At 35.8% G+C, this 19,750-nt stretch overlaps 3 protein-coding genes across 6 annotated transcripts; all 3 read left to right on the forward strand.

Annotated features, from left to right (window-relative positions):
• Window positions 1–1,013: 1,013 nt before the first annotated feature.
• On the forward strand, window positions 1,014–11,356 carry LOC111611337. 4 transcript variants are annotated; one of them, XM_023347301.1, is made up of 15 exons: window positions 1,014–1,088; window positions 2,779–3,108; window positions 3,245–3,523; window positions 3,751–3,858; window positions 5,843–5,929; window positions 6,016–6,044; window positions 6,260–6,310; window positions 6,397–6,465; window positions 6,717–8,261; window positions 8,472–8,807; window positions 8,936–9,202; window positions 9,291–9,446; window positions 9,546–9,635; window positions 9,719–9,747; window positions 10,080–11,356. In XM_023347301.1, the coding sequence occupies exons 9-15, from the start codon at window positions 8,189–8,191 to the stop codon at window positions 10,140–10,142; spliced, it is 1,014 nt and encodes a 337-aa protein (XP_023203069.1). In that variant the 5' UTR covers window positions 1,014–1,088; window positions 2,779–3,108; window positions 3,245–3,523; window positions 3,751–3,858; window positions 5,843–5,929; window positions 6,016–6,044; window positions 6,260–6,310; window positions 6,397–6,465; window positions 6,717–8,188; the 3' UTR covers window positions 10,143–11,356. The 4 variants fall into 4 exon arrangements, 3 of the variants coding, with proteins under 3 accessions (XP_023203069.1, XP_023203067.1, XP_023203068.1); XR_002753998.1 differs by lacking the exons at window positions 8,472–8,807; window positions 8,936–9,202; window positions 9,291–9,446; ... (1 more) ...; window positions 9,719–9,747; window positions 10,080–11,356 and having other exon boundaries at window positions 1,020–1,088; window positions 6,717–6,879; window positions 8,095–8,192; XM_023347299.1 differs by lacking the exons at window positions 8,472–8,807; window positions 8,936–9,202; window positions 9,291–9,446; ... (1 more) ...; window positions 9,719–9,747; window positions 10,080–11,356 and having other exon boundaries at window positions 1,020–1,088; window positions 6,717–8,192.
• Window positions 11,357–11,929: 573 nt separating this feature from the next.
• Window positions 11,930–15,035, forward strand: LOC111611338. Its single transcript, XM_023347302.1, has 7 exons — window positions 11,930–12,021; window positions 12,232–12,561; window positions 12,690–12,956; window positions 13,053–13,169; window positions 13,401–13,490; window positions 13,574–13,602; window positions 13,935–15,035. Exons 1-7 carry the CDS (start codon window positions 11,949–11,951, stop codon window positions 13,995–13,997), a joined length of 969 nt encoding a protein of 322 aa, XP_023203070.1. The 5' UTR covers window positions 11,930–11,948; the 3' UTR covers window positions 13,998–15,035.
• Window positions 15,036–15,681: 646 nt separating this feature from the next.
• On the forward strand, window positions 15,682–19,726 carry LOC111611360. Its single transcript, XM_023347521.1, has 9 exons — window positions 15,682–16,015; window positions 16,226–16,561; window positions 16,690–16,956; window positions 17,053–17,202; window positions 17,307–17,390; window positions 17,485–17,513; window positions 17,778–17,831; window positions 18,073–18,138; window positions 18,763–19,726. Exons 1-9 carry the CDS (start codon window positions 15,943–15,945, stop codon window positions 18,853–18,855), a joined length of 1,152 nt encoding a protein of 383 aa, XP_023203289.1. The 5' UTR covers window positions 15,682–15,942; the 3' UTR covers window positions 18,856–19,726.
• The last annotated feature ends 24 nt before the right edge of the window (window positions 19,727–19,750 follow it).

Here is a 19,750-nt window from a genome sequence, read left to right on the forward strand (position 1 = left end):
TGTCAATCATAATTTAAGACATCCAATCAGAGATCAGATGGGTTTGGCTGTCATTTTTGTGTTTTACTGAGCTGCAGCTCAAATGAGGATTCAAAGTTTCTGATTTTATCCTAACTGAAAATGTCTTTTCTGACAACTGTACTTTTTTAGTTTATTGCCTTAAATGATTAATTTGTATGCAGGTTTTTCCATATCCTTAAAGATAATCACCATTTTACCAGTTAGGTGTCCAGGAAGTGTAATGCCCATAAACAGTAAAATATGACTCTGTAAATGTGTTGCTCTGTAGCTGCAGGTTTAAAATAAACTGAGTTGATGGTTTAATAAAATGTTCCCATCAACGTTCTAACCACGTGTATTTATGTGGTTATTGTGGGTTCAAAACTCAGAGCTCTGCTGCTACTGCTTTTCACTACAACAAACACTTCCTCATCATTTCACAGAAAAACTATTCAGAGATCAAACTGGAAACCCATTTTCTGTACGCCCTCGTCCCTTAGAGCGATCAGGAGGGGTGTTGGTGCCTCTCCAGCTACGTTCTAGGTGAGAGGCAGGGTTCACCTGGACAGGTCGCCAGTCTGTCGCAGGGCAACACAGAGACATACAGGACAAACAACCATGCACACACACACTCACACCTAGGGAAAATTTAGAGAGACCAATTGACCTAACAGTAATGTTTTTGGACTGTGGGAGGAAGCCGGAGAACCCGGAGAGAACCCGCCATGCACAGGGAGAACATGCAAACTCCATGCAGACAGACCCCGGGCCGGGAATCGAACCCAGGACCTTCTTGCTGCAAGGCAACAGTGCTACCAACTGCGCCACTGTGCAGCCCCCAAACTGGAAACCAGCATATCTATTTTAAAAGTAAAATAATATGCTAACTATGATGGACCAGATGATTTGACCAAATAAAGCGATGAGCCTCCATCAGTCAGAATGAGGAAGTGGTGAGAATCAGGAAGTAGAATCTTTATCCGTGTTCAGGAGGCAGTCAGTCAGTCCTGACTGTGAGAGCAACAGACACACAATGGCTCAACTCCCCTGGATTCAAGGCTTTTTCTTCATCATCCTGCAGCTCACAGGTAGGAAGACACTAAACATTTCTATAGAGCTACAGATCATAGATCTGCTTTATTCACTGTGTTCAGATTTAAGGTTTATTTACATAATCTCATGCTGACAAGTTTCAGACGTTCACTGAACACCCATTAAAACTATATTTTTAAATGCAGCATCTTTCAATGCACTGAAGTCATTGTATTTTTATATAAATTATAAATCCGTTTAAACATTTCAGCTGATCAAATCATCCCATGGAATTTAAATACTATTTCTGCAGCGGTTTCCATGCTCAGAGAGCCAAATTAAAAATAATAAAATGGTTTAAATGTGTGACTTCATTCTTCCTTCTCTGATGTGCTAACAGACCCACAGCTGGTCTCTCTGCCTGCAGCAGGTTCAGTCAGTTATTAACATCATCTGTCAGATATGAATATTGAGTGGCTTGTTATTAGTGGAGACATTAGATAATATCCATCCATCCATTTTCTAACACCTTGTCCCTTAGAGGGGTCAGGAGGTGCTGGTGCCTCTCCAGCTACATTCCGGGCGAGAGGCGGGGTCACCCTGGACAGGTCGCCAGTCTGTCGCAGGGCAACACAGAGACATACAGGACAAACAACCATGCACACACACTCTCACACCTAGGGAGAATTTAGATAGACCAATTGACCTAACAGTCCCGTTTTTGGACTGTGGGAGGAAGCCGGAGTACCCAGAGAGAACCCACGCATGCACAGGGAGAACATGCAAACTCCATGCAGAAAGACCCCGGGCCGGGAATCGAACCCAGGACCTTCTTGCTGTTAGTAGCTACCAACTGCGCCACTGTGCAGCCCAATTAGATAATATCTATTGGTAAAATCTGGTCGGCTAGTTTTAACCATTTTGAGAAACATCTTGTTTTAGTTTGTTTCATTTTTTGTTATATGACTCTAATAACTCTGATGTTCTCATCAGAGTTTTAACCACTTTTTTAACAGTTAAAACCTTCTTAGCTCTTTAGCCACAGTCTAAGAAAACTTCCTCTTTAGTTCACAGAAACAAACTTTTCAGTGGAACCTTGAGGAAGTAAAAACTCTGAGATCAGCAACACATCTTAACCTTGTCACATATCTGAACTGTAACTTTCACACATTCATCATCTTCCTCTTTTTAGCACCTCATCTTCAGAAACCTTAATGATCTCACCTGCTGCTTTTGTCTCTTAACATTTACTGGTCTATTATTTTCCTGTTAAAAAGGAGGGGCAACTTTATTTTTCTTTAATCCTTTAACCTTCTGACCTTTCTCTATAATCAGTTCAGTTTTAAAGTCTATAAATGATTTTGCTTTGGCCTCTGACTGCATTTGTACCACATCTAAACCAGATTAAGTTTTAAAGAAGTCCATAAATATCAGTCAATATGAGGAAGTGACATCATGTGGGTCAGTAATAAGAGTCTCCATCTCTACCAGAGATAAATACTGAGAAAAAGAGACTATTGATGGCTAAATTCAGATGGATTAAAATGTTTTTCTTATTGATTCTAAATGTTACAGGTATGAATACAGCTATAGTAAATCTACTGATTGTGTTGGATCATCTTTAAACTGATTTAATGAAAATGTTCAAATCTGTTTAAATGATCTCAAGATGAAAATGAATCATTTATGTTGATTATTGTGACACAAAGCTGCATATTCCTGATTTACTTTCTCTCATCTCCTCAGCAGCAGCAGCTGAACAAAGATCTCACTTTGTTGTCAGAGATGGAGATGAAGTCACTCTGCCTGCTCAATGTTTTAGAAACCAGGTGCAATCCTGTAATAAAACTACCTGGATATTCAGTGGTCAAGGAAATACAACAGTAACACTGTATGAAGATGGAAAGATTCATAAAGATTCCAGAATTAAATCAGACAGACTGAGTGTTACAGCAAACTGTTCTCTGGTTATAAAGAAGATCTCAGTGGAGGATGTTGGTCTTTATGCCTGCAGACAGTTTGACTCATCAGGACACAACGTAGCAGAATGGGTGGTTGATCTGTCTGTTGTTAAAAGTGAGTATTTATATTATTATGTTTTCACTTCAAAATATTTTGCTACAGTAGAAAATGATACAATACAATGAATACAACAGAAGTGATGAAGTTAGCATTAATGTTGTTACTGTAACAATGTCTTCACCTTCCTCAGTGACTGAACAGAAGATCAGTGATGAAACCATCCTGATCTGCTCTGTGTTGAAACTTGGTGGATGTTCTCACTCAGTGAAGTGGCTGTATGATAAGAAAGATGATGAAAATATCAGAACCATAACTCCGCCTCAGTCTGCCTGTTCAGCCACTGTTAGCTTCACAACTTCTCCTCATGTTTCCACATCAAAACGTTCTGAGTTATTCAGATGTCAAGTTAAACCTGAAGGAAACATCAAGGAGTTTACCTTCAGGATTTCACCTCCGAGAGAAAAACCAGGTGAGAATATGAACTGTTAATAAGTACTTCCTGTCTGTTGATAAAATGATGCTTCTGAAATATTACAATTTAAATATGACGGTTTGTTAATTTAGAAATCACTCATAGAAACATAATATTCTTTGACAGGATGAAACTGTGACAATAGTTGAGAATTAAATCTAACTTGAAGATATTTGGGTTGTGTGATGTTTTCTTTAAAATATTTATTTTTACTTATTTTCCAGGTACGACACGACCAACCAAAGTAACGACGACTTTGACTAGAATGAAACCAACAAAAGCTAAAGAGACAATCCAACCCACAACAGGAAGTTATTCATCAAACTCTGAAGGTAATGACGATAGAAATGTTTAAATTCAATGTTTCTGAAAAGTATTAATTTATTTCTGTGATTTTTGTCTCTGGTATATTATTATAATTCTGTCAGTAGATTTATGGCATTTATTAAATCTATTGAAAATGTATTTAAAAAACAAAACCAGTGATTTGGTTTTGTGAGAGAAAGAAAGCATTAAGAACATTTCCTGTTTGTTGTTTGTACTTTACCATAAAACATAAAAAATAATTTTATAAACTCTAAACCAGTGGTCCCCAACAACTGGTTTAGACGTATGTTTTGTGCATCAAAATTGAGCCAACTTGCAGCAGAATGACTAACAAAACAACATCGGAGTACTGCTCGCACAACACCGCCCCAGTCCCCAGCAAAATTGCGAAGGGATGACCGGTCCGCGTGACTAAAAAGGTTGGGGACCGCTGCTCTAAACAACTGAAGAGCTGCAGATTCACTACGTCAGCATTCTGAACTATAAAACATGTTTTAATCTAAAGAAGAGAGAAGATTCAGAGGTTCCATGTTTCTGGTGACTGATTCTGATTGTGATCAATGTTTTCATTATATAACTACAGTATACTGTATATATATACAGTATATATACTGTATATCCCTTTTGCACATACTCTTGGCTACATATTGTCACACATTAATTACATTTTTAAGCTTAACTGACTTAATATATTTATTGCACTTTAAGGTTTAAGTTTTGTAAGGAAAAACTTGTATTTGTCAGAGAAATCCACTTTAAATTTGACTTTTGAACATATAGGTGTCTGGTCTGTCTGGCATTCCATATATTTTTACATAAATTTATCTCAGTAAATATTTTTGTACCGTATTTTCCGCACTATAAGGCGCACCACATTATAAGGCGCACCTTCAATGAATGGCCTATTTTAAAACTTTTTTTATATATAAGGCGCATAGAATAGACGCTACAATAGAGGCTGGGGTTACGTTATGCATCCATTAGATGGAGCTGCGATAAAGGGAATGTCAACAAAACAGTCAGATAGGTCAGTCAAACTTTATTAATAGATTACAAACCAGCGTTCTGAAAACTCCGTTCATTTCCAAAATGAATAAACAGCTGTTTTATTATTTTCCCCGAGGTAAAGTCAGTGACGTGGTATTTTTGTGACACAGTTTATCTTTTAACAACAGCAAGGTATAACATATAGTGGAGGGGAACTTTTCCTCGATTCAATAAACACGTAAAAAACTGTCTGATACTGTTACAATAAATCAAACGTTAGTGCAATCACCATATATATCCACTTCCGCACCATTGATTCGTTAATGTTAAATTCTCTGGCTGCTGCTCTGTTCCCGTGTTCTACTGCGTGACTGATCGCCTTGAGCTTAAACTCTGCGTCGTAAGCGTGTCTCTTAATAGGAGCCATTTTGGGGTCTTTACACAAAACCCAGCGTGCACCGCGCGCTTCTTCTTCTACGGGGGAAAATGAAGTCGGTGTCTGCTTTTCCCCGTTTCTTCTTCTATGGGGGAAAATGAAGTCGGCGGAAGCTTACTGTAGTTGCGAGACCTGTTGTGGCTCAATATTGGTCCATATATAAGGGGCACCGGATTATAAGGCACACTCTCGGCTTTTGAGAAAATTGAAGGTTTTTAGGTGCGCCTTATAGTGCGGAAAATACGGTAAGTTTTTGTTTCGAGTTTCTTTTTCAAGTTGTTTTTCTGCTGTTATCTCTACTAGATTTCATCAGTTGCTTTTATTTGAGTAACTCTGCATCCCTTCACCCAACAACTAAAATGATTTCTATAAATCCTCTTCATTTTCTAAGCTCTTCTTGATTGGAGGTCAATCAGTCTTTTTAGTTTTTCAAGTTATGCCAAGATTATACACATACAATGTCCATAAGGATCAACCATCAGACTCTTCTGTTATTATTTCTCATGATGAGAGCGCTGCCATCTCAATGTTACAATCTTCATCTTCATTGTTTTCTGGTTCTGCAGACTTATGGAAATACGTTGCTGCAGCTGTTGGTTCAGTTCTGCTGATAATAATTATTGCTGCAGCAATCAGATGGAGAAAGATTGAAGGTTAGAACATTTTAAAGATAAAACTTTCCATCTTTCAATCCAACTATAAATATTGTTTTTAAACAGCATTTTTTTCCCTTTTCCAGGAAACAAAACACAAATGAATAAAAACACAGTGAGTTTTTAAAAGTCCTTCTAAAGATAAATGTTCTATAATTAAAAACATGATCTAGATACACCTCTTTCTTTCTTTGGTTGAAGATTTCATCACTTCTATCACACAGTTAAAAGCTAATGATAATCAGATTTAACCCTACAGATTAAAGAGCTAGAGTTTTTAACTAAACCTAAATTATTGTTGTGTCTTTCACGTCATCTTCTTTATTTCAGAAGTTGGTCCCTGCAGGGTCTCAGGCTGCAGGAGGATCCAGTCACAACTTGGTGAGTTTAAACTCTCAGCTCTGTTTTCTGTTTCGCCAGCATTTCTAGCGTTAGCTAACTCTTATTGTGCTGTCCTCACTGCAAAGGATGATCCTGAAGGTGGTGTCACCTACGCCTCCATCAGCTACACCAAGAAGACCAACAGAAACAACAAAGTAAGAACTCTGAGCGGTTTCAGCGACCAAAAATCCAGATGAAAGATAAAAATATATACTTTTACATTTGTTTCGTTTGATAATATGTTCACAACTCTGAGAAAAGACTGAAATAATTTCACTTAATTTATGTTTTTACTGAACTACTATCACTACATCAGTATTAAGACATTTTCTGTGTTTATTTATAGCAGCATCTCATTTCATTTTATCATCATTGATGAATTTTATGCTTTTATGTTGATTCTCAGGTCATTGATCATGAAGATGATGATGATGGCACAGTGGACTACAGCACAGTGAACTTTTCATCCTGAGATGATCCCAATAAACTCTTCGCTGCCATCAACAAACCAAAACACTGAGACATTTTGTGACTCTACTGTTGGTGACAGTTATGGTTAATTCAAACAAGTAAGAATTCAGATTACACATAATACCATATTAAATTCAAATAATTTTGGTCATACATTTTTACATAAATTTAAAATTTTACTTTGATAATTGTTGTTTTTCTCTTTGAGACCAGAAGAGGGCGCTGTAAGACAAAGATCACACAATATATTTTAATCTTTAGTAAAAGAATAACAAAATGAGAAATGTTTAGGAATTGAAAGTCTGTCGGATTATTGAATATGACTTCACGTTGTGCACAAGTTGAAAAGTTTTTGTTATTCATTCAACTCTCTTTTAAATCTATTTAATAATTCATTTTTTCCTTGTGTTATTTGTCTCGTTTTCAAATAGTTTGGCTCAGTTTTTGCTGAGCCAGACAGATTTATTTGGTTATTTGATTCTCTTTACTGTAATTTATTGTGTTACTTTTGCTTTTTAAATTCATTTTCTAGAGATTTTCTTTTCTGTTTTAAATCATTTATTAGTGACTTGATAACAACTTGAGGTAACAATGTTTCCTCACTGCATTATGAAACTGCAATGAGGGAAAATACATCATTACCTGTTTAAAAATCTATGCTGTCCTGTGATAATCAATATTTTTTTCTGTTTGCACATTTTTAAAAAAAAAAAACACAAAAAAACAGCGTCACTACTGTCACCTACTGTCAGTTTAAATGTACTACATCCTTGCTTGATTTATTAACATCAGTTCTATTCATTTATTTTTAAGGTGTATTTTCTATCATTTTGAAGTTATTTTTTATTTTATTTAAATGTTTTTTCTGTATTTTCTCAGTTGCTGTAAAACTGCTCAAAGTTTTGTTTCTGTTTCAAAAGTATTCATATTGAACACAAGGGGGCGCTGCCCACTTTGGTTACCTTCTGCAAGATTTTTTATCATTGCTACAAATCAACTGTGGTGTATATTAACATAAAATATTAGACATCCCATTTTAAATAAACACACAACATGCAAGCTTTTTAATGAATATACCATAACTGTTATAATAAGACACTTTATTTTAAGTATTAATTCAAAATTAGTACACAAAATTTTGATCAAATCTGATGCAGGATTAAAGTAGATAATGTGTGTGTCGATTTTAAAAAAACAAGATTAAACAGTTTAGTGTTGAACACATCAGATCATTCTGGCTTAAAAAGGAAGATGGCAAACAATGACCAAACCTTTCTGCTTAAAACCACAATCTGTGGTGTGAATCTTCACAGCTCGACTGAAGAAGTTAAAAAATAAGTACAGGAAGTAGAATGACGAAGGTTTAAGAGCTCAAGTTGTCACTGAGGTTCAGGAAGCAGAGAGACGATGAAGCAGAGAGGAGCCATGGTGGATCCTATGTGGAGGAAAATGTTTCTGTTTTTCATCCTGCAGTTTACAGGTGAGACTCTGAACAGCTACTGTTTATTAAATTCTCTTCATTTCAACATTAACATCACTGTTTCATCGATGCATCATGTTGGTAGTTTCATAAGGAAGAACCTGAGTTTAACTTCCTGTTGATAATCTGGTTCTAGAAGATATAAAATGTCTCTACAGTTATTCTTTATTTATATTTCTTATGTGAATATTTCTGGTTTTGTGTCATCAGGAGCTCTGAGCAGAGATCTGTCTCTCTACTACGCTGTCAGAGCTGGAGATGACGTCACTTTGTCCTGTGAAAATGTGATCGATGGTCACAGTAACTGTGACCCAACATCCTGGGTCTACAGTAAAGCAGGTCGACAAGCTGTAGAGTTAGTTATTCTTGGGCAGGTTAATGTTAAGGTTACCAGATCAGACAGACTGAGTGTTTCTGCAAACTGTTCTCTGGTTGTAAAGAAAGTCACAGATCAGGATGTTGGTCGGTACACCTGCAGACAGCATGAGAAACCAGGAGAAGGTCAGGTTGGTTCAGATGCTGTGGTTCGTCTTTCTCTGGTTCACTGTGAGTATTATACAATATTTTCATCTTCAGCTCTTAGTGACAACAACCTGCTGACAGCAGAATCATAATGGTTTCATGAACTGAAGTAACCATAGTTACTCTGCTTTTCTCTTTCAAATCCTCCTCAGTGACAGAACATGATGACCAGAACAAGATAATATTAACCTGCTCTGTGGTGACAGATGAACCATGTAAACACTCAGTGAAGTGGTTGTATCTGGGTTACTATATGGATAAAGACAACAAAGAAATAACAGAATCATCATCTTCCTGCTCTGCTGCTGTCGCCTTCCAGACGTCTAATTACTTTTACCAGTCAAGGTTTAACATGTTCAAGTGTGAAGTAAAGACAGAAAATAAAGTTCAGCTTTTTACCTTCAGCTCTCGTCCATCAGGTGAGAAATTATGAAGTTCTTGTAAATATATTAATCACATGAAACAATTTTTTCTAAGAAGTATTGTTGACTTATGCTCCATTTGTAGAGAAAGACAAACCAACAACCACATCGGCAGTTACAACTAAACCAGACAAAATACAAACAACTGAGGAAACCAGAGTTACAACTAAACTTGATGGAACATCAGCCATAAGAATGACAAGTACAAACACTCCAACACGTGATCCAGATGTAGAACCAAGTAAGTTTTACTTGTTGACATTTAGTGCTACAATTGATGCTCCACAAATCAAAGTTGTTGTTCCAGTTTCTCTGGTTTGTCTCTGAACATAACCTGCAGCAGACTGGTGGAGGTTCCTCTCTGGTTCTGTGGGTTTAGCTGCTCTGATAGCAGCTGTTCTGATCGTCACCATTTGGGCCAGAACTAAAGGTCAGAGTATCAACAGATCACTGGGAAAACTGGATAAACATGAAGGTTCTTTAGAGAAGCTGAACTTTGCTCTTCTGTTTTAGGGAGGAAAACACATCTGGATAAAAACACTGTGAGTTTTTAAAACAAATATCAATCATTTGTTTTCAGTTTGTTTTATATCAGAGTAAAGGAAATGTGATCTGAGTAAATGTATCTGCCAGAACAATGTGAAGAGCTGTAGTTTATTAGTTCCTGAGAAACGTTAATCATGCAGAAAACTACCTGAATAAAAACACCAGCTGCTGGATTTAGTCATAATTTCAAAGAGATTAATTCTGGTTTAAGTGCTAATCTGTACAGCAGGCTGTTGGCATGTTTTATCTCACGTTTATACTAAATATATGTATATTGATCTCTTTTTTTAAATGTCAGATGTTAATAAATTGTTTGTGTTTCTCTCAGGTGTGTTATGATGAAGATGAAGCTGCTCTGAACTATGAAAACATCAGAACTTCTTCAGTTTGATCCTCCTGCTTTTCTCAGACTCAGTAGATCCAGAAGATCAACATCAGCAGGTTTATCTGTTTTAATGTTATCTGTTGTAATAAAAAACTGCTGAAATATTAAAATAACATCTTAAAATAAGCATAAGAAGAGTTTAATGAGCAGATTGTTACTTTTCAGATTAAATATCAATTTTGTTAATAGGTCATTCAGAAAATGAATTATTTCCTGGTTTGTGCTGCAGAGCGTCATGAATTAATTATGTCATCCTGATGAGTAAAGCAGTAACTGAACAGTGTGGAGAATTTTCCTTCTCCATGCTGAGTTCTTGATATATGAGGTTGAAGAAGAGTCAGTGAGTTGAATTCATGATTTTCATTTATTAATACCAAAATGCAGCTGGTCCATTTCTCATGTTATCCTTAAGGGCTAGCAGAACAAAATGGCATCAAACAAAGTTTTTCATCCTCTTTGTTAGCCTCTATCTGATCTACGCCCTAAAGAGGGCATTTCCTAGTGTGTCATTTCCTTTAAATGTGTCATTTCTTTGAAATGTGTCATTTCCTTTAAATGACACCTTAGGGTCATTTAAAGGAAATGACCCTGGTCTGGAAATAAAATGTTAGGGCGTTCCCTAACATGTCATTTCCTTTAGCTTTAGCTTTGCAACTAGCTAAAAGAGATAGAAGAAAAACACAGAATTATTTATTCTCAACAATAGTATATTTACTGCCACCTAGAGTCAGATTTACATCATCGCTTTGTTTCAGGTTGATTAGTTTTGCTCAACATCAGCAGGTTTATCTGTCAGTTTATCATCCAGTGATCAGAACAGTTTTCCTTCAGCTCCATGAGGGATCATTATAGATCCGTTATAGATTTCCACAGAATGTTGAGTATAAACATTTGTCCTTTTAATCCGCCTTAAATTATCCGCCTTAAATGTAGATAAATAAAATTGTTCCAGAGGTTCAAAACTCACTTTTTTTGATTATTTTTGGATTATTTTTTCTTTATGTGTGAAGCAGCTGAAATGACATTTTGTTAATAAACTGATCTGATTTAAGGTGGACGTGTCTTTAATTTGTAGAATTGATTCTTTATTAGTTGTTGTGACATTTGATCCACCTTAACCTGTTGGTGAGTTAAGCAGAACTCCTTATCATTAATTTACAGGTAATTTGTTGAAATGTTTGGTGATAACAATCAAATTTTTAATCTTAAAATTAAAACCATATTTAGTTTTAAACTTAACTTAAAATTAATCTATTACCAGTCACAGCTTTAGATGCACTAAATGAATGCATGATGCTGCTGTTACCCACAGAGAGTGAAGTCATTTTTCCACGTTCAGACCTCTGCTGCTTCTATAACCACATTCTCATGAAAATACTTCCTGTTTTAACAAGGTACTACCAGCTACTTCGGTTTTTCTCAGGATAATTTCTGTTCAGAAATGTTTTTCATTAACTCTTTCTTAAACCTTTCTGTAAATATTAATAACTTAAAATGGAGATTTTTATCAATGTTTCCTAAATCATTTATTTTTGTGATTTATCCACGATAAGATCAAGTTACATTAGATGAGTCTCATCATGTAAATTTGTTGTAAATTTGCAGCATTTCAGTGTCTTAAACACAGCAGTTCATTCTGAATTCAAAATGAAGACACAGAAACTGACCCAACGTTTCTACATTACACCACCAGCTGTGGTGTGACGCCTTGCAGCTTTCATGACGAAGTTAAACCCTGAATAACTACAGGAAGTAAAAACATAGAAGTTTAAGAGCTCAAGTTGTCACTGAGGTTCAGGAAGCAGAGAGACGATGAAGCAGAGAGGAGCCATGGAGGATCCTATGTGGAGGAAAATGTTTCTGTTTTTCATCCTGCAGTTTACAGGTGAGACTCTGAACAGCTACTGTTTATTAAATTCTCTTCATTTCAACATTAACATCACTGTTTCATCGATGCATCATGTTGGTAGTTTCATAAGGAAGAACCTGAGTTTAACTTCCTGTTGATAATCTGGTTCTAGAAGATATAAAATGTCTCTACAGTTATTCTTTATTTATATTTCTTATGTGAATATTTCTGGTTTTGTGTCATCAGGAGCTCTGAGCAGAGATCTGTCTCTCTACTACGCTGTCAGAGCTGGAGATGACGTCACTTTGTCCTGTGAAAATGTGATCGATGGTCACAGTAACTGTGACACAACATCCTGGATCTACAGTAAAGCAGGTCGACCAGCTGTAGAGTTACATAATAATGGGCAGCTTAAGGTTACCAGATCAGACAGACTGAGTGTTTCTGCAAACTGTTCTCTGATTGTAAAGAAAGTCACAGATCAGGATGTTGGTCGGTACACCTGCAGACAGTTTAAGAAACCAGGAGAAGGTCAGTTTGGTTCAGATGCTGTGGTTCGTCTTTCTCTCGTTCACTGTGAGTATTATACAATATTTTCATCTTCAGCTTTTAGTGACAACAACCTGCTGACAGCAGAATCATAATGGTTTCATAAACTGAAGTAACCATAGTTACTCTGCTTTTCTCTTTCAAATCCTCCTCAGTGACAGAACATGAGGACCAGAACAAGATGACATTAACCTGCTCTGTGGTGACAGATGAACCATGTAAACACTCAGTGAAGTGGTTGTATAATGGTAACCTTTTGGGTAAAGACAACAAAGAAATAACAGAATCATCGTCTTCCTGCTCTGCTGCTGTCGCCTTCCAGACGTCTAATTACTTTTACCAGTTAAGGTTTAACACGTTCAAGTGTGAAGTAAAGATAGAAAATAAAGTTCAGCTTTTTACCTTCAGCTCTCGTCCATCAGGTGAGAAATTATGAAGTTAAAAGTCTCTTGTAAATATATTAATCACATAAAACAATTTTTTCTAAGAAGTATTGTTGACTTATGCTCCATTTTTAGAGAAAGACAAACCAACAACCACATCGGCAGCAACAACTAAACCAGACAAAATACAAGAAACTGGGGAAACGATAGTTACAACTAAACTAGATGGAACATCAGTCTCTAGAGACGGAGGTAAAAATAAACCAACTTTTGCTGAAAATATGGAAAAAAGTGAGTCTTAAATGTCCATTTAGTGACATTTTTAAACAACAAATGAAGTTTATTATTTTTGAAGCTTTAAATAATGCAGCTTTAGGTCGTTCATTATAGTTTGTATTCTTGCTGTTTTTACATTAATTGATGCTCCACCAATCAAAGTTGTTGTTCCAGTTTCTCTGGTTTGTCTCTGAACATAACCTGCAGCAGACTGGTGGAGGTTCCTCTCTGGTTCTGTGGGTTTAGCTGCTCTGATAGCAGCTGTTCTGATCGTCACCATTTGGGCCAGAACTAAAGGTCAGAGTATCAACAGATCACTGGGAAAACTGGATAAACATGAAGGTTCTTTAGAGAAGCTGAACTTTGCTCTTCTGTTTTAGGGAGGAAAACACATCTGGATAAAAACACTGTGAGTTTTTAAAACAAATATCAATCATTTGTTTTCAGTTTGTTTTATATCAGAGTAAAGGAAATGTGATCTGAGTAAATGTATCTGCCAGAACGATGTGAAGAGCTGTAGTTTATTAGTTCCTGAGAAAAGTTAATCATGCAGAAAACTACCTGAATAAAAACACCAGCTGCTGGATTTAGCCATAATTTCAAAGAGATTAATTCTGGTTTAAGTGCTAATCTGTACAGCAGGCTGGTGGCATGTTTTATCTCACGTTTATACTAATTATATGTATATTGATCTCTTTTTTTAAATGTCAGATGTTAATAAATTGTTTGTGTTTCTCTCAGGTGTGTTATGATGAAGATGAAGCTGCTCTGAACTATGAAAACATCAGAACTTCTTCAGTTTGATCCTCCTGCTTTTCTCAGACTCAGTAGATCCAGAAGCTCAACATCAGCAGGTTTATCTGTTTTAATGTTATCTGTTGTAATAAAAAACTGCTGAAATGTTAAAATAACATCTTAAAATAAGCATAAGAAGAGTTTAATGAGCAGATTGTTACTTTTCAGATTAAATATCAATTTTGTTAATAGGTAAATTCAGAAAATGAATTATTTCCTGGTTTGTGCTGCAGAGCGTCATGAATTAATTATGTCATCCTGATGAGTAAAGCAGTAACTGAACAGTGTGGAGAATTTTCCTTCTCCATGCTGAGTTCTTGATCTATGAGGTTGAAGAAGAGTCAGTGAGTTGAATTCATGATTTTCATTTATTAATACCAAAATGCAGCTGGTCCATTTCTCATGCTATCTTTAAGGGCTAGCAGAACAAAATGGCATCAAACAAAGTTTTTCATCCTCTTTGTTAGCCTCTATCTGATCTACGCCCTAAAGAGGGCATTTCCTAGTGTGTCATTTCCTTTAAATATGTCATTTCCTTTAAATGACACCTAGGGTCATTTAAAGGAAATGACCCTGGTCTAGAAATAAAATGTTAGGGCGTTTCCTAACATGTCATTTGCTTTAGCTTTAGCTTTGCAACTAGCTAAAAGAGACAGAAGAAAAACACAAAATTATTTATTCTCAACAATAGTATATTTACTGCCACCTAGAGTCAGATTTACATCATCGCTTTGTTTCAGGTTTATTAGTTTTGCTCAACATCAGCAGGTTAATCTGTCAGTTTATCATCCAGTGATCAGAACAGTTTTCCTTCAGCTCCATGAGGGATCATTATAGATCCGTTATAGATTTCCACAGAATTTTGAGTATAAACATTTGTCCTTTTAATCCGCCTTAAATTATCAGCATTTGGTGCATTATGTAATATGTTATCCAAAGGTTGTTTTAGATTTATTTGCTTTGCCTTTATTACTCAAAATGAGGCATGATGCTGCCATTACCATGCATAGTTAACCATATATGTTGTTTTTATCTACTTCTTGTTCTGTTTGCACATTTCTGCTGAAAAATGTAGATAAATAAAATTGTTCCAGAGGTTCAAAACTCACTTTTTTTGATTATTTTTGGATTATTTTTTCTTTATGTGTGAAGCAGCTGAAATGACATTTTGTTAATAAACTGATCTGATTTAAGGTGGACTTGTCTTTAATTTGTAGAATTGATTCTTTATTAGTTGTTGTGACATTTGATCCACCTTAACCTGTTGGTGAGTTAAGCAGAACTCCTTATCATTAATTTACAGATAATTTGTTGAAATGTTTGGTGATAATAATCAAATTTTTAATCTTAAAATTTAAACCATATTTAGTTTTAAACTTAACTTAAAATTAATCTATTACCAGTCACAGCTTTAGATGCACTAAATGAATGCATGATGCTGCTGTTACCCACAGAGAGTGAAGTCATTTTTCCACGTTCAGACCTCTGCTGCTTCTATAACCACATTCTCATGAAAATACTTCCTGTTTTAACAAGGTACTACCAGCTACTTCGGTTTTTCTCAGGATAATTTCTGTTCAGAAATGTTTTTCATTAACTCTTTCTTAAACCTTTCTGTAAATATTAATAACTTAAAATGGAGATTTTTATCAATGTTTCCTAAATTATTTATTTTTGTGATTTATCCACGATAAGATCAAGTTACATTAGATGAGTCTCATCATGTAAATTTGTTGTAAATTTGCAGCATTTCAGTGTCTTAAACACAGCAGTTCATTCTGAATTCAAAATGAAGACACAGAAACTGACCCAACGTTTCTACATTACACCACCAGCTGTGGTGTGACGCCTTGCAGCTTTCATGACGAAGTTAAAACCTGAATAACTACAGGAAGTAAAAACATAGAAGTTTAAGAGCTCAAGTTGTCACTGAGGTTCAGGAAGCAGAGAGACGATGAAGCAGAGAGGAGCCATGGAGGATCCTATGTGGAGGAAAATGTTTCTGTTTTTCATCCTGCAGTTTACAGGTGAGACTCTGAACAGCTACTGTTTATTAAATTCTCTTCATTTCAACATTAACATCACTGTTTCATCGATGCATCATGTTGGTAGTTTCATAAGGAAGAACCTGAGTTTAACTTCCTGTTGATAATCTGGTTCTAGAAGATATAAAATGTCTCTACAGTTATTCTTTATTTATATTTCTTATGTGAATATTTCTGGTTTTGTGTCATCAGGAGCTCTGAGCAGAGATCTGTCTCTCTACTACGCTGTCAGAGCTGGAGATGACGTCACTTTGTCCTGTGAAAATGTGATCGATGGTCACAGTAACTGTGACACAACATCCTGGGTCTACAGTAAAGCAGGTCGACAAGCTGTAGAGTTAGTTATTCTTGGGCAGGTTAAGGTTAAGGTTACCAGATCAGACAGACTGAGTGTTTCTGCAAACTGTTCTCTGGTTGTAAAGAAAGTCACAGATCAGGATGTTGGTCGGTACACCTGCAGACAGTTTAAGAAACCAGGAGAAGGTCAGTTTGGTTCAGATGCTGTGGTTCGTCTTTCTCTGGTTCACTGTGAGTATTATACAATATTTTCATCTTCAGCTTTTAGTGACAACAACCTGCTGACAGCAGAATCATAATAATTTCATAAACTGAAGTAACCATAGTTACTCTGCTTTTCTCTTTCAAATCCTCCTCAGTGACAGAACATGAGGACCAGAACCAGATAACATTAAACTGCTCTGTGGTGACAGATGAACCATGTAAACACTCAGTGAAGTGGTTGTATAATGGTAACCTTTTGGATAAAGACAACAAAGAAATAACAGAATCATCATCTTCCTGCTCTGCTGCTGTCGCCTTCCAGACGTCTCATTACTTTTACCAGTCAAGGTTTAACACGTTCAAGTGTGAAGTAAAGACAGAAAATAAAGTTCAGCTTTTTACCTTCAGCTCTCGTCAATCAGGTGAGAAATTATGAAGTTAAAAGTCTCTTGTAAATATATTAATCACATGAAACAATTTTTTCTAAGAAGTATTGTTGACTTATGCTCCATTTTTAGAGAAAGACAAACCAACAACCACATCGGCAGCAACAACTAAACCAGACAAAATACAAACAACTGAGGAAACCAAAGTTACAACTAAACTAGATGGAACATCAGTCATAAGAAGTACAAACACTCCAACACGTGATCCAGATGTGGAACAAAGTAAGTTTTACTTGTTCACATTTACTGTTGCTTTTAATCACAAATTAACCTCAGAATGATTTTTTAAATACTTATTTTATTGACATTTCATTCTTCCTTTCAAGCTTTTCTGTGGTTGTACATCACTCTACCTCTGCTTCTAGTGGCCTTGATAACAATTCTGTTCATCCTGTTAAACAGAGCAAGAGGTGATTTTTTTTAAATCCAAGACATTCAGTTGACCAGAATTTAACTTCTGAAGAAACTTAAGAGGCTAATCTGAAATCTTTTTTCATTTTTTAGGCCACAAAGCTAAACAAATTTCCAATGACGTGAGTTTAAAATTTTTTCTTGTTTTAAATGTGTTTTACTTTACAAAATGTAAAGGAAGAGACAATTATAGGAAGTTTGTAGCAGATGAACAAGTATGAAGCTGATTATTATTTTGTTTATCCAAATGTGTGCATTGAATTAAAGCAGCAATCTTGCCTCAGGATATATGACATCTGCATGAATTTAGTTGCACTTTGGTTGTAAAATATTTCAAATAACATATTGAAAAACTGACCCAGATTAATCTGACTATGTTTCTACAGTCTGTCACTCTTAAACCTGCAGAGACTCAATCTGCATCTGAAAATCAGCAACAGGTAAATAACAGCCTCTCTAGTTATTAGAGATAACTAAAATGTGTGTACAGTAAATGCTGCTTGTTGAAGAAGATTGTTTAAAAAATAAAGCAGAAGTTTCTGTGAGCTGCTGCAGAACAGGAAAAGGAAAATGTGAAATAAGACGTGACAAGAACTATCTTGAGACATAAGCCACACTGTATAGGAGAAGTAGTGTGTCTGCATGCATCACTTGCTACTGAGCGGTTCTCACTCTCTGCAGGTTGATCCAGAAAATGGAGTCTCCTACGCCTCCATCAGCTACACCAAGAAGTCCAACAGCAGCAGGGTAACCTGTCTCTATTCTTGTTTCTAACTTGTGAGGTTTGAGCAAACCTAGTAGTTCCTCAACCAGCGTAAAAAGGTTTATTTGTCAAATTGACTTTTACTCAGAACAACAGGAAAATCCTCGTAAATCAGTGAAAATCTGAGAAGGAAAAAGTGGATTTACACAATTTGGGAAATCGTTCTGAACTACAGGCTCTGAGATCTCCATTGCAAACATTACAGTGGTCCAAAAAATCCACTGAACTGGTACTGGAATAGTTAAATTAGACCAATTTAACACTCCTAGAAAAGCCTTCCCAAGTTAATCTCTATTAAAAATTAAGAACTGAGCTTAAAAGTTGAGTCTGAAGCAGAAAACCAACCAACTTTTTAAGGAAAGCTTCCATTTCTGCCAAGAACTTGGTCAAATATACAATAAGATGCATATTTAACCACGTGCATCTTGCATAAGAGACCATTTAACCTAAAAGTATATGCAATGTCGTATACATTTAGAATGTGTGAATGTCTTTATCCTGTTATTTTTGTAGATCTTGTTTTAGGTTAGAAATTCATTGCCAACATAAATATGATGGGTGTATGCAAACGTCTGACCAGAGCTGCTGCTTCTGTTCTGTTTCTGCAGGCTAAAGGTGATGATGAAGGTGAAGTTGTGACATACAGCACGGTGAACTCTCCCGCCGTAGATCCCAGCAGCCTCTATGCTTCCATCAAATAGGCAGACAAACAGTCTGAGGTCCCAGGAAGGAGCTAAATGTTAGATTTGCTGTTACAGGTGTGCATTGTTAAAAAAGGGAAATGCCTCATAATTAATATAGATAACTGCATAAGAGAATGAAAATAATGTATATTGCACTTGTTTAGCTGTGCTATGGTTAATTACTATAACTTATTAATCGAGCTTTGCGATGTTTGTTTTTGCTTTAAATTCCAATTTACCAACTGAAAACCAGGAATTTTATTTTGCAGGTTCAGTGTTTAATATTTAAATTTTTCATTTTTATTTGAGACTGAAGAAATGGATGTGATATAATTAGTATTTTAGTATCATAAATGACTCCGTCCAGCAGAGTAACTGAGATGTGGAACTGTAAAAGTCATAACAGCCATCTTCAGCGGGAGATTTTGAAGCTGGTCAAAAAAGGAGAACGGCTCTCTAACCCTCAAGTTTTGTTTTTTTGTGGTCATATTTCTTAAAAGAAACCACCAACTTAGAGAAGTAGATGTGTGAGAACAGCAGAGACGTTTTGAGAGCTAATGTTTGCACAGGATCTTATTTGGAATTATTCAATCATTTACTGATGATCCTTATATGGGTCTGATGATTGTTATGGTTTTTAGAAAAGTCCTTTTATTTTCTGCTAGAATAATTACAGGTTTCCAAATAATAAAGCTCAATTATTACATTGTGTTTGTGTGATGCCACCTGCTGGTGAAATGTGAATAAAGTTTATACTGTATGTGAAGGGGTATGTATTAATGCCTCGGGATTTATATTAGATGCTGTTTTTGTCCATAAAATTCAAGAGGAAATTAAGCTCTCCATTTTTATTTTATTTGCATATATGTTTAATAAAGAAGACAACAAAATTCTGTTGATTAATTTGTATGAC

Source organism: Xiphophorus maculatus, chromosome 15 (assembly GCF_002775205.1).
Source record: "Xiphophorus maculatus strain JP 163 A chromosome 15, X_maculatus-5.0-male, whole genome shotgun sequence".
In the NCBI taxonomy this organism is placed as follows: domain Eukaryota; kingdom Metazoa; phylum Chordata; class Actinopteri; order Cyprinodontiformes; family Poeciliidae; genus Xiphophorus; species Xiphophorus maculatus.